Here is a 13,089-nt window from a genome sequence, read left to right as displayed (position 1 = left end):
GGCTATAGACCGAGGTAAAGATAGTTTTAACAAACTTTTTTTACTTTACATTTTTTTAAACATTCAATAGGTCCTTGCTCATGTGACCTACTTGACTCAAACAAGGTTCAGAATATCCACTGACTACCCTTCTATATTGCACACCCTTTGGTTTGTCCATTTTCATCTCACACGTTTTTTAAAAATTCTAATTCTAATTTCAATAGCTCCTTGGTCATGTGACCTGCTGACTTCAAACATGGTTCAGAATGTCAACTCAGTGGTCCTACACATTGTACACCCTTTAGTACTATTAAACTATTACTATTGAAATTTTAAATTTAGAAAAATTCATGTAAAATGTGTGAGATGAAAATGGACAAACTTAAGGTGTCCACTGAGTGAACATTCTGAACCTTGTTTCGATTCAATAGGTCATATGACCAATGAGCTATTGAAATTCAAAAATGTAAATAAATAATAAAAAATAGTGTGAGATGTAAATCGACAAAACAAAAGTGTGGAAAATGTGTGTCTATGCCATCGGGTTAGCTACAACCAGTTTTGAAAGTTTTAGGAGTAATGGTTAAAGAGCTATTGAAATTAGAACATTTTGATTTGTCACTATGTTGACGGTCCCTAACTGCTGTTGGTCGCCATAAGGAAAGCTACAGGCAAATATCAGTCGAATATCCAACCTGAAACACTCTTTACCTCGGTGGCTATAGCCTGTGTATACATGGGCAGAGAAGCACAGGGCAGTTATCCTAAATAGGCCCATGATTAGGCTATAGGTTAGGCTATAGTTTACTACATTGAATAGTAATAGGCCTAAATATTGATCACACATATTTCACCGTCTGAAAATCTTCCCACTCCTAAAGGATAGGCTATGAAAATAGCTCAAGAGAAAGTGCAAGTGTCTCCAATTCTGCTCTCTTCAAACTACATCTACACATATTGGCTGATATAGCCCAGTAATACAATGTAAGGGCCATGTCAGAATCTCTGGTATTTTAACTTATTTCTTAAGTTATTTTTGCACATTTGATATTGCCTATAGGGCGCAAAATCCCTGGAAACATGGCAGGCAAGTGAGCTAAGTCACATACGCCTAAAATAACATTGCGGGACTGCGGTTGGGTTTGAGACCAGTTCTTGCAGTAGGGAGTGGGAGTCCGACAGAAAGCCAACAGGTGCGGGCGGGAGCAGGATGAAGAAATCGGTCCAGCGCAGATCACTACTGTGCACCATGACAGTGAAGCCTGTAATGTTAGAGCTGTTTTTTACTGTGTCAGTGTGAACAGTAGGGAATTAGCTTGGGAAACTGACAGATCAATAACGTTACATTGACATACTGACTAATATAACTCGCATTGCACTGAAAAAGCATCCGAATATCAATCTTCGATTGTATGGCTGATGGTTTCATCGTTTGATTCAGGTCTAGTTTGATTGAGGCAAAAATGATGGTACATCAACTGGCGAAAGCTTGCCAGGTTCATTTACTTCTGAAACATGACAACACAAAGGCTACAAAACTTTTCCATACAAACAACTGCTGTTAGATAACGATATGAGGTGGTTATTCCAACGTCATGACACCACTATCTGACAGATAACTACAGGCTAGGGCTGATCTGGCTGTGGTGGCTCCTGTAATTTATTCATTCACCTCAGTCGAAAGGGGATGAAACATTAGATAACGTTACATGTCAGTTACAATACTAGCTCAGCAGCAGTTACCAGCAGTTACCTTGCCAGTTACATCAGTCAACTAAAGTGTAGCAAGTACACACTGATTACTGGGGGTAATTGGGGGGGACATTTCCCACCCGTTGCCAGTCAAAGTTGCGCCCCTGCTCTCACACACACATACTCTCTCTCCTTTTCTCTTTTTCCCCCTTTATTTTTAATCTGGTCTCTATGTGCTCTGCTTGTTTTCCAGATGGACCCTGTGCAGAAGGCCGTAATTAATCACACATTTGGAGTCTCCATCGCGCCGAAGAGAAAGCAAGTTATTTCCTGCAACATCTGCCGACTGCGCTTTAACTCAGATGTGAGTACATGGGATTCCCTTCTCTCTCTCTCTCTCTCTCTCTCTCTCTCTCTCTCTCTCTCTCTTTCTCTCATGGACAGCTTTGTGCATTGTCATTTGTCTTCAGGTAGCTATATTAAGTGGTGTGAAGTGTGTGTTCCCCAGACAGTCTACTCTAAAGGTTCAGGGAGTACGATAATGTATGATTAATACAATTAATGATATCAAGACATCTATTTGCTGGCATCCATATTAGAACAAATGTAAGTTGTCAGTAAGTTCTCTGACAGTCAATCAACTCTATAGGATGTTATGGATCATGCAGAAGGGGAATTGTTTTAATGTGTTCTTTATTTAACTTTTATTTAACGAGGCAAGTCAGTTAAGAACAAAATCTTATTTACAATGACGGCCTACCCAAGCCAAACCCTTCCCTAACCTGGACGATGCTGGGCCAATTGTGCACCGCCCCGATCATGACCGGTTGTGATACAGTCCAGTATCGAACCAGGGTCTGTAGTGATGCCTCTAGCACGGAGATGCAGTGCCTTAGGCTGCTGTGCCACTCGGGAGCTAAAAACAGTGGGGTGGACCACTGTCTCTAGTGGGGCGATTTGCTATTCGTTAACATACTGCTTGTGTCTCCTGTTTAATGCCTCTTCAAATGACAGCAGCTGGGCTCTATTGTCCTCGGTCCAAGTGTTTTCCTCTCTCATACTCTCGCCAGACATGTGAAATGACTGAGGGTGTTTGAGACTGTTGTAGACAGGCAGCGTTCAGGAGAGCTTAAGTGTTGCAGTGTTTAAGTATTGTGGAGTTGACATTCTCTGCCCTGTGTAATTAGGTAGCAGTTGACTCTGAAAGGCTCATCAAATAGATGCAGTCAGAGAGAGAGACAGTGACAGAGAGAGGAGGAAAAAAGAGCGAGATCTTGTGAAATAAGCCCTACTGTGAAAGAGGAGGGTTCCACTGTCCTCCACTCATCATGGTCATAAAATCAAACAAACCACAGCACTATGGGCGAAACAGGACTTGGATCATTGACTTTTAAGTTTCCTTACCAACTTCTTTGGTACATAATGGAAGTTTCAAGGGAGGGTATTAGGGGAGTTTGCAATTTGTAAGTCGCTCTGGATAAGAGCGTCTGCTAAATGACTTAAATGTAAATGTAAATGAACTCTTATTCCTGACCTCGTCAGTGTTTCGGAGCAAGAGTGCTGATCTAGGATCAGTTTTGTATTTTCAATCATGATGAATTAGATTACATGGGGGGACCTGATTCTAGATTAGCACTCTTACTCTGAAACGCTTTATGAAAAAAGTTGGTTACTATGTGCCATGGTTACTGTGTGATTGAGAGCATAGCTGATTCAATATCAACAACATTGCAGAGGCATTCCACACCAGACTAACCCAAAATATAATTATGATGTTTTGTGTCTTCCCCAAATTAAATTCATAGAAAGGTCCGGGATTCAATCCGCAATGAATGTTTTAAAGCCAATGTTCCCATGTTCGCAGAGACCAAATTCACAGGAAATGCTGCAAATGGCAGATTTGGTCACTGATAAGTGCCTAAAGTGGAACGTAGTGGCTGTAACATTCTATACAGTACATGATGTCGGAGCCCAGGGTCTCCACTTTACAGCTCTGTATACTATTCAACTGACAGCTGTTCTAAACTTGAGCAGCAAGTGCAACAATAAGATGCCCCCATCCTCACAGCAAATTGGGCTACTTTGGCAAATATTTTGTTGTCTGAGTGAGGGGAATATGCTCTTCACATTTCCGTATTGTAAAATTCATGTAATTTACAGTATCAATGTTTATGATCACTATGTTTGATGCACAGTTACAAGGATGACATGGCATTTTTCCTGTGTTGTTCTGAACAGAATGAGCCTATGTTTGTCGTATTTTGGAGAAAATTTGCCATGGAACACTCACTTGAATGCACTCATGACTCCATTCTGTGAGCACCAAACGTGTTTTCTCTGAAGAACCTTGTGAAAGGCTATCACTGTAAGATCGTATTTTATAGCTAGTCATGTCAGCAATTGAATAAGCTTTCAAATGTTGCCCACCTGACCCAGATTGCGATTTATAGTGGGCTGTTTTTGGATTGCGTAAACAACAGCAATTGTGTGATGGTGGGGATGCAGGGCTGTGTTCCAAACAAAAAACTACAAGAATGCTTGCTTCAGTTCCTCAATGGCACAGCTAGACGAGCAAAAAAATCACATATTAATTACATTACTTAAGAACTGTGCACACTTTGGAGAGTTGTGTGGCCACTTGGAGACACCAGTGAGACCTCTAATTCAAACCCTTGTCATTTTTTGTCTTATGTTGCACCTACCCTAGATTTCCATGAATTCTTATTATATTACTGAATGTATCCAGAGTATTTTCAGATTTCATTATTGACAAATGCTGAGCGAAAAGTACAGTAAATGTAAAATGCACATTAAACCAACAGTGTAATGTGTGATGTCTGGACTATCATTAAATGTGAAGACGTATTTAAATCAAATCAGTTCTCTAGGTTTAATTATTACGTGATTAAACTAATCCCGTAAACATTAATTAACTAGGAAGTCGGGGCACCACGGGAAAATGTTTAGAGTTACAGAGTTATCATTTCCCGAATATAACTCTAATTACAGTCTTCCATTAATGATTACTAATTGTTACCTTCTATCAGTGTCATCTGAGCGTCGTACAATTCTTTATCTGCACAAACCCTAGTTTCAATAATGAATCAGCAACATACAAATTGGTTTAATTGGTCTATTTACTAACTAACTAAATAATCACAGAAATACATCAAAAACAAACAGTAGATATTGGTTACTAACAATGATAGAAAGTCACTAGTGAGCTAAGTCGATATGACGGCTTGGTAGACAAAGGGAAGGGGTTGTGGACTGAGAAAGAGCGGGAATTACAACATGGATTCACTACACACAGTCTATAATTATATTAATTGAAATGCTAATCCTTTGCCCATGAAGGGCAGCTCATTCAAAAAGAAATTGCAATTTATATTTACGCCCATATCTCGTTGTTGTTTTCTCTGTTGGAATCCTCGATTGTCCTGTAGGGTTTATCAGAGTCTCTGGTTAACTTTAATTGAAGTCACAAAGTATTTTGTGGTTGTAGGCGGTTAGAATGGATACTTCAGATGTTCTCATGGAATAGATGCTTCGACGGTTATCGGTATTCTCGTCCTAGGTTTACGTAATTTCTAGCTGCAGTCTAGTAATTTGTGCCGTCTACAATTTCTCACTTATTCTGTAGTGAATCGATAGCCTCACAGTTTAACCACTTCCAGCTGTGTAGCCAATACTCCACGTGGGATGGTTTTCTTGTCTTATCGTTTGTAGGGGTCTTAACCATTCACAACCACAGCTCATGCTGGGGTTTGCTTAGTCTGATGTGAATTCGGTCATCCCTCTCCAACCAATGTCTCTTCACTTGGGTGGGGCCACTGAGTCAGCATAAAATTACTTCTGAAAACAATTCTCTCATTTAGAAGGCTAAAATTATATTTAATCTTTTCACCATTAGTTTCATATTTAAACATTTCAATTGCACAACAATTCCATGTGAATCTGAATGTGAATCTGAACTAGAATGTGTAGAGGGAGAAAGTTGGTTTTATGACCCTCACCCAACAGGGCAAAGTCATGACAAATGTTTGGATTCAGTCTTGTGTCAGGTGAACTGTTGTGTCCTCACCTTTTGGTTTAATAATTTCTCCATAATCTCCAAAGTGATCCCTTTCAATTGCTACCATGGTTATGCATATGCTTCTCATATATATTTCAATTTGACCCTTTCCAATACTCACACTCATATTACAGATGGCGTCCTGAGTAAGGCCAAAATGTTTTTAACTTTAATGAATTATTTCTCAAATTATTTTGGATACAGATTTCAAATGTATGCCAAACACCCTTCCCTCCAAGGACCTTTCTACAGATTTGAAAGAATATCCAAAACTTCATGATTATCATTTGGCCAAACCGGCATGCATTTGCCCTGCATTATTGATCAAAGAGAATTAAAAATATATATATAGAAAGTCAGAGGCTGGAAATATATAACTAACTAATACTATTTCTTAAGGATTGAAGGCTCTCAGTGTCACTCTGAATGGGCCTTGTCAGTTTCTGTATGAAGTCTATAATCAATGGCTTTGTCAATTTTATATTGCCCTTCATCTCTCTCCATGCAAAACCATGTCATTTAATATTGCCTCGCCCCACTTGTCAGGCGATTCAAACCCCACAGGCTGTGTGGTGTCCTCTGGGAGGCAGGTAGAAAAACAGAGGTACAGTGCATTCGGAGAGTATTCAGACCCTTTGACTTTTTCTACATTTTGTTACATTACAGCCTTATTCTAAAATTGATTAAATTGTTTTTTTCCTTCATCAATCTACACACACTACCCCATAATTACAAAGCAAAAACAGGTTTTGAAATTTTTTGCTAATTTATAAAACAAAAAATATTGAAATATCACATTTATATAATTATTCAGACCTTTTACTCAATAACATTGTTGAAACACCTTTGGCAGTGATTACAGCCTCAGGTTTTCTTGGGTATGAAGCTACAAGCTTGGCACACCTGTATTTGGGGAGTTTATCCCATTCTTCTCTGCAAATCCTCTTAAGCTCTGTCAGGTTGGAATGGGGAGCATCGCTGCACAGCTATGTTCAGGTCTCTCCAGAGAGGTTTGATCAGATTCAAGTTTGGGATCTGGCTGAGCGATGCTCAGGACATTCAGAGACTTGTCCCGAAGCCACAATTGCATTGTCTAGGTTGTGTGCTTAGGGTCATTGTCCTGTTGGAAAGGGAACCTTCACCCCAGTCTGAGGTCCTGAGCGCTCTAGAGCAGGTTTTCATCAATGAGCTCTCTGTACTTTGCTCTGTTCATCTCTCCCTCAATCCTGACTAGTCTCCCAGAAACTGCCACTGAAAAACATCCCCACAGCAGGATGCTGCCACCATGCTTCACTGTAGGGATGGTGCTTGGTTTCCTCCAGACATGATGCTTGGCATTCAGGCCAAAGAGTTCAATCATGATTTAATCAAACCAGAGAATTTTGTTTCTCATGATCTGAGAGTCTTTAGATGCCTTTTGGCAAACTCCAAGGGGGCGTTCATGTGCCTTTTACTGAGGAGTGGCTTCTGTCTGGCCACTAAAGGCCTGATTGATGGAGTGAGGTAGAGATGGTTGTCCTTCTGGAAGGTTCTACCATCTCCACAGAGGAACTTTAGAGCTCTGTCAGAGTGACCATCGGGTTCTTAGTCACCTCCCTGACCAAGACCCTTCTCCCCCAATTGCTCAGTTTGGTCGGGCGAACGGTTCTAGGAAGAGTCTTTGTGGTTCCAAACTTCTTCCATTTAAGAATAATGGAGGCCAATGTGTTCTTGGGGATTTTAAATGCTGCAGACATTTTTCAGTACCCTTCCCCAGATCTGTGCCTCGACACAATCCTGTCTCTGAGCTCCAAAGACAATTCCTTCGACCTCATGGCTCTTAAATGCACTGTCAACTGTGGACATTATATAGACAGGTGTGTGCCTTTCCAAATCATGTACAATCAATTGAATTTACGACAGGTGGAATCCAATCAATTTGTAGAAACATCTCAAGGATGATCAATGGAAACAGGATGCACCTGAGCCCAATTTTGATTCCAAAGCAAAGGGTCTGAATACTTACGTAAATAAGGTATCTGTTTTTTACATTTAATATATAATATAATATATATAATTTCAAAAACCTGTTTTCACTTTGTCATTATGGGGTATTGTGTGTAGATTGATGAGGAAATTGTTTTATTTAATCAGTTTTAGAATAAGGCTGTAACGTATCAAAATGTGGAAAAGCCAAGGGGTCTGAATACTTTCCGAATGCACTGTATTGTCATATTTCTGAGGTGGAATGACAGGTGATTAGGGTCATTTTCATTAGGACAAACAATGGAAAACAAAAATGAGCTTTTCTTATTGGACGAGTCTAAGTAGTCCCTCCCTATTTCAGGCTGTTTTCTTCAGTTTGGTGCCTAATGAACACGACTTTGTTTCAGTAAGGATGCATGGAGGGACAGAGACCTGTTAAAGTAGACAGCTAATGGAGGAAACCTAACCAATCAAAAATTCAGTAGTGTTTGCAACTTCCTGACATCCCACAAGTTTGCCTCATGCACGTTGGTTAGGGCTGAATATAATTACATTTGACACTGAAATATGACACTGTGTGTCTGTGTGCCCGTGCGTGTGTGTGCGTACATGCGTGTGTGCGTGCATGCATGCCAAACTTGGTTAAATACTTTTGAAATCATTATAAATACGTTAGCTGGGTTTTGAGATTGCCTGGCACAATGGAACCAATAGAATAGTCACAAAAGTGCAAACTGCACCTTCTGCACTTGAAGTAGGCTAAAGCAAATGCTAAAAGTATTTGAAGGGTTTCAAATAGTATTTGAACCCAGGTGTCTGGCGCGTGCGTGCTCGTCTGTGTTTGGCACTATAGATTCAAATGTGATTGATATAATCCGGTTCCATGTATGTTCCCCTCAAGGCACGTACTCTGAGTGAAGATCTAACCCCAAAAATATTTCCCAAATGAAGCTAGTGAAGTTAGATAGCAATTTACAGCATTAAATCCGCTGCCACTGTTATTGTATTTTTGGGGGTGAAGCATTAGTGAATTGAAAAGGAATGAGATAACCACGAACACTTTGATGTATTACTTCTATGTCTGAATCCCACATGGCACTCTAATCCCTATTTAGTGCAAGACCTATGGGTTCTGGTCAAAAGTAGTGCACTTTATAGGGATAGGGTGCCATTTGGGACGATACCTAAATCTAGACGGCAGAGAATAATCAGATATACTGAAACACACCAAAAGAAAGATGCCCAGGGTCCCTGCTCATCTGCGTGAACGTGCCTTAGGCATGCAAGGAGGCATGAGGACTGCAGATGTGGCCAGGGCAATAAAATGCAATGTCTGTACTGTGAGACGCCTAAGACAGCGCTACAGGGAGACAGGGCGGACAGCTGATCGTCCCCGTAGTGGCAGACCATATGCAACAACACCTGCACAGGATCGGTACATCCGAACATCACAACTGCGGGACAGGTACAGGATGGCAACAACAACTGCCCGAGTTACACCAGGAACGCACAATCCCTCCATCACTGCTCAGTCTGTCCGCACTAGGCTGAGAGAGGCTGGACATGAATTTTAGGCCTGTTGTAAGGCAGGTCCTCACCAGACATCACCGGCAACAACGTCGCCTATGGGCACAAACCCACCGTAGCTGGACCAGACAGGACTGGTAAAAAATTTGGTACAAATCAAGGATTATGCCACGCCACCAATAGCCAGGTATTGCCAGGTGTACAGGGTGAAAGAGGGTAGGAGGGAGCATGAGTTTGCTCTGGAGCACTAGACTGACAAGTGATTCAGATGGCCATGCAAAATCAGGGAGGTATATAGTATATAGGTAGCCTGGTCCCAGATCTGTTTGTGCTGTATAGCCTTACAGCAACAAACATACCTATAGCACAAGCATATATGGGACCAGGCTAGAGTAGTAGTGTTGGGGATCTTTACTTGGAATGACTGTGATATGGTTGTCTTACTTACCTTAGTTAAATGCACTGACTGTAAGTTGCTCTGACTAAAATGTCAAATGTAATCCTAGGTCTTCCTCATGTCATGATATTCTCTCTGTAAACCAATAAGGAAACTGTAGTTTGGGGCATGTGTAGGAATGTAATTCTTTCTCTGATATTCTGCCCAAACTCTGTATGCCATGGGCTCTCCAACCTTGTTCCTGCAGCTACCCAGAGCATAATTTGGGAAACCAAGTGAAATCTGTTCAGCAACATCGATAGTAACATGTTTTCTCCACAAAACCGACAGCCCCTCTATATTTTTTGTTGTACTTTGTACCCCTGATAGCCAATTGGTAGTCCCATCGCTGCAACTCCCGTGTGGACTTAGGAGAGGTGAAGGTTGAAAGCCATGTGTCCTCCAAAACACGACCCTGCCAAGCCGGACTGCTTCTTGACACACTGCTCGCTTTACCCAGAAGCCAGCGGCACCATTGCGTCAGCTGAAACACCATACAACTCCAAAGTCAGCGTGCATGTGCCCGGCCCACCACAAGGAGTTGCTAGATCGCGATGGAACAAGGACATCCCGCCCTGCCAAACCCTCCCCTAACCCGGACAACGCTGGGACAATTGTGCACCACCTCATGGGTCTCCCGGTTGTGGCTGGCTGCGATACAGCCTGGTATTGAACCCGGGTCTGTAGTGATGCCTCATGCACTGAGATGCAGTGCCTTAGAAGGCTGCGTGACTCGGGAGGCCCAGCTCCTCTCTCTGTGCTCTTGAGAAAGGAATAAAGGAGAGAGGGGAGAAGATGACCTTATTAGGTCAGTGCACTACTTTCACGTTTCGTTGTTGGTTTATTGTTTTGTTTTGGAGTTTCACCGAAATAAAGATGTGGAACTCTACACACGCGCCTTGGTCCATCTCTCCTCACAATCGTGACAGGATCAAGCAGCGTGTGACAGAGGTAGTTTTGGACCTGGGAAGAAACGTGGTGAGGTTGTGAGACCCTTCCATGGAAGGAGATACAAAGGAAGGTGGAAGGACAGCGATGACGCCGGGGACCGTTCAGCCCGGCGTCATGGCCAGAGCCTTCCTCTGCAATGGTGCCCAGTCCAGGCACAGCGTTCAGCCCGGTGCCATGGCCGGATCCCGGGTCTGGGGGCTACAACCCGCACAGGAGCCGACACTAGACACCCCCCTAACCCCCCCATTTGGTTTCAGGTTTTGTCGCCGGAGTCCGCACCTTTGGGGGGGGGGGGGTACTGTCACGCTCTGACCCTTGGTTTTCTATGGTGTAGTAGGTCAGGGCGTGACTAGGGGGTGCTCTAGTTCAATATTTCTATGTTGGTGTTTTGTATGGTTCCCAATTAGAGGCAGCTGGTAATCGTTGCCTCTAATTGGGGATCATATTTAGGTAGCCATTTTTCCCACCTGTATTTGTGGGATATTGTTTGTGTGTGTGCTAGTTTCCAGAAGTATGTTACGGTTCGTTGCTTGTTTATTGTTTGTTTTTTTAAGTTTCACTGAATAAAATACGTGTAACTCAGAACACGCTGCGCCTTGGTCCGTCTCTCATAACGATCGTGATAGATATTCTGTAGCTAAAGGTAATGTGTCAGCCTATTAATTATGAAAACATAAAAATGCCCTATTACTAGGCTATTCAAAATAAAATACAAATTTGCTACAATTTTAGGGTAACTCTGTAAATCGTCCTGCACAATCAATAAACCAACAGCTCGCTTAGGCCTATACGTTCTCTCCCAGACTCATGGATAAAACATTTGGAGTGTAGTATAAGGTAACCAGTCTATCCAATATGCATTATAATACAGTCCACAGTCAAAGATGATTACTAGAATTTGTTTAATTTTGGAATATATGCTACACCAATTATGTAACAAAGAATTCTTAAATCATTTTTCACATTTGTATTTCTGCTTTGCATAATAGGCTAAAGTTGCATAACATCATTATTTAACATCAACATTTCTCTCATCTCTCTCTCTCCCAGTCATTATTTTAATTTGTGGTTTGGGGGGGGCTTGAGCTCATGTATAGGCCTATGCATATGGGTGTTTTGAATTAATCATCACCTTTCATTTTGTTAGCTTTGAAACAACATCCACTTAGTTTCAACCTGTTGTTCAACTTCTTTCTTCAAATGAATCAATCACAGTGAGGTGAGTTTTAAAAGCACATACTATTTTGATGAGTGGCACAGCGGTCTAAGGCACTGCATCTCAGTGCTAGAGGTGTCACTACAGACCCTGGTTCAATTCCAGGCTGAATCACAACTGGCTGTGATTGGGAGTCCCATAGGGTCGCGCACTGTGATTGGCCCAGCGTCATCCGGGTTAGGGTTTGGCCGGGGTAGGCCGTCCTTGTAAATAAGAATTTGTTCTTAACTGGCTTGCCTAGTTAAATAAAGGTTAAATAAAATAGAGCCCTGAGTACTAGGTCATTAGCGACCTGATGATTGTTAGGGAGTTGGGTTGTACCAATGTATGTCCAGAGTGCATTAAAGGAGATTACTGTGACTCAATGGTCACATGTAATTGTACTCCGGTCATAACTTATGACTGCCAGTGTGGCAGTAACAGCAACAGCCTTAGGGGGAAATTAACAAGTGTGTTCTTGTACACAACCATTGGTTTAGAGAGTGACTGCTGGGTGTACACTTTGGAAGTGTGTGTGTGTGTGTGTGTGTGTGTGTGTGTGTGTGTCCTCAGTGCACCACACTTCTCCAGTGTGTGTGTGAGCCACATGATGAAATCACATGCTATCAATACTTTTGCGTTTAAATTTCGCTTTCAAGTTCATTATTTTTGTTTCCAATACTAAGAATTTTGTTCTCGACTTCAGAAGTTTTGCTTGATATTAATGGCACAAAAGTAATTCAGTCTAGAGGATTGCGTCATATAATAACACTATTACTCTACTGAAGATATTTATAGTGGCAATCCTTAATTGAAACATTAACTAAGTGTACCCAACACCACCGTTTCAGTAAAGAGCTGAAGGATGTGGCTGAAGAAATGCAACCACTCTCAAATTCATAGACTAAATCAAATCAAATCAAATTGTATTGGTCACATACACATGGTTAGCAGATGATAATGCGAGTGTAGCAACATGCTTGTGCTTCTAGTTCTGACTATGCAGTAAAATCTAACAAGTATCTTACAAATTCACAACAACTACCTTATACACACAAATGTAAAGGGCTGAATAAGAATATGTACATAAAAATATATGGATGAGCGATGGCATAGGCAGATGCAGTAGATGGTGTAGAATACAGTATGTACATGAGACGAGTAATGTACATACTGGCGTTATTTAAAGTGGCTTGTGATACCTTTTTTAAGTCGGTTTATTTAAGTGGCCAGAGATTTGAGTCTGTATTTTGGCAGCAGCTTTTC

General features: G+C 41.5%; 1 protein-coding gene across 1 annotated transcript in view; it reads left to right on the top strand.

The window, feature by feature from the left end:
- The window catches only part of LOC115134624 (zinc finger protein 385B-like), a 118,807-nt gene that overhangs the window by 85,749 nt on the left and 19,969 nt on the right, over positions 1-13,089 (top strand). The window contains exon 3 of the mRNA XM_065021601.1: positions 1,928-2,038. Coding sequence (XP_064877673.1) covers positions 1,928-2,038 — 111 coding nt within the window. The remainder of the gene's footprint in view (positions 1-1,927; positions 2,039-13,089) is intronic.

This window comes from Oncorhynchus nerka, linkage group LG2, assembly GCF_034236695.1.
Source record: "Oncorhynchus nerka isolate Pitt River linkage group LG2, Oner_Uvic_2.0, whole genome shotgun sequence".
In the NCBI taxonomy this organism is placed as follows: domain Eukaryota; kingdom Metazoa; phylum Chordata; class Actinopteri; order Salmoniformes; family Salmonidae; genus Oncorhynchus; species Oncorhynchus nerka.
This window is presented reverse-complemented; position numbering and strand designations above follow the sequence as displayed.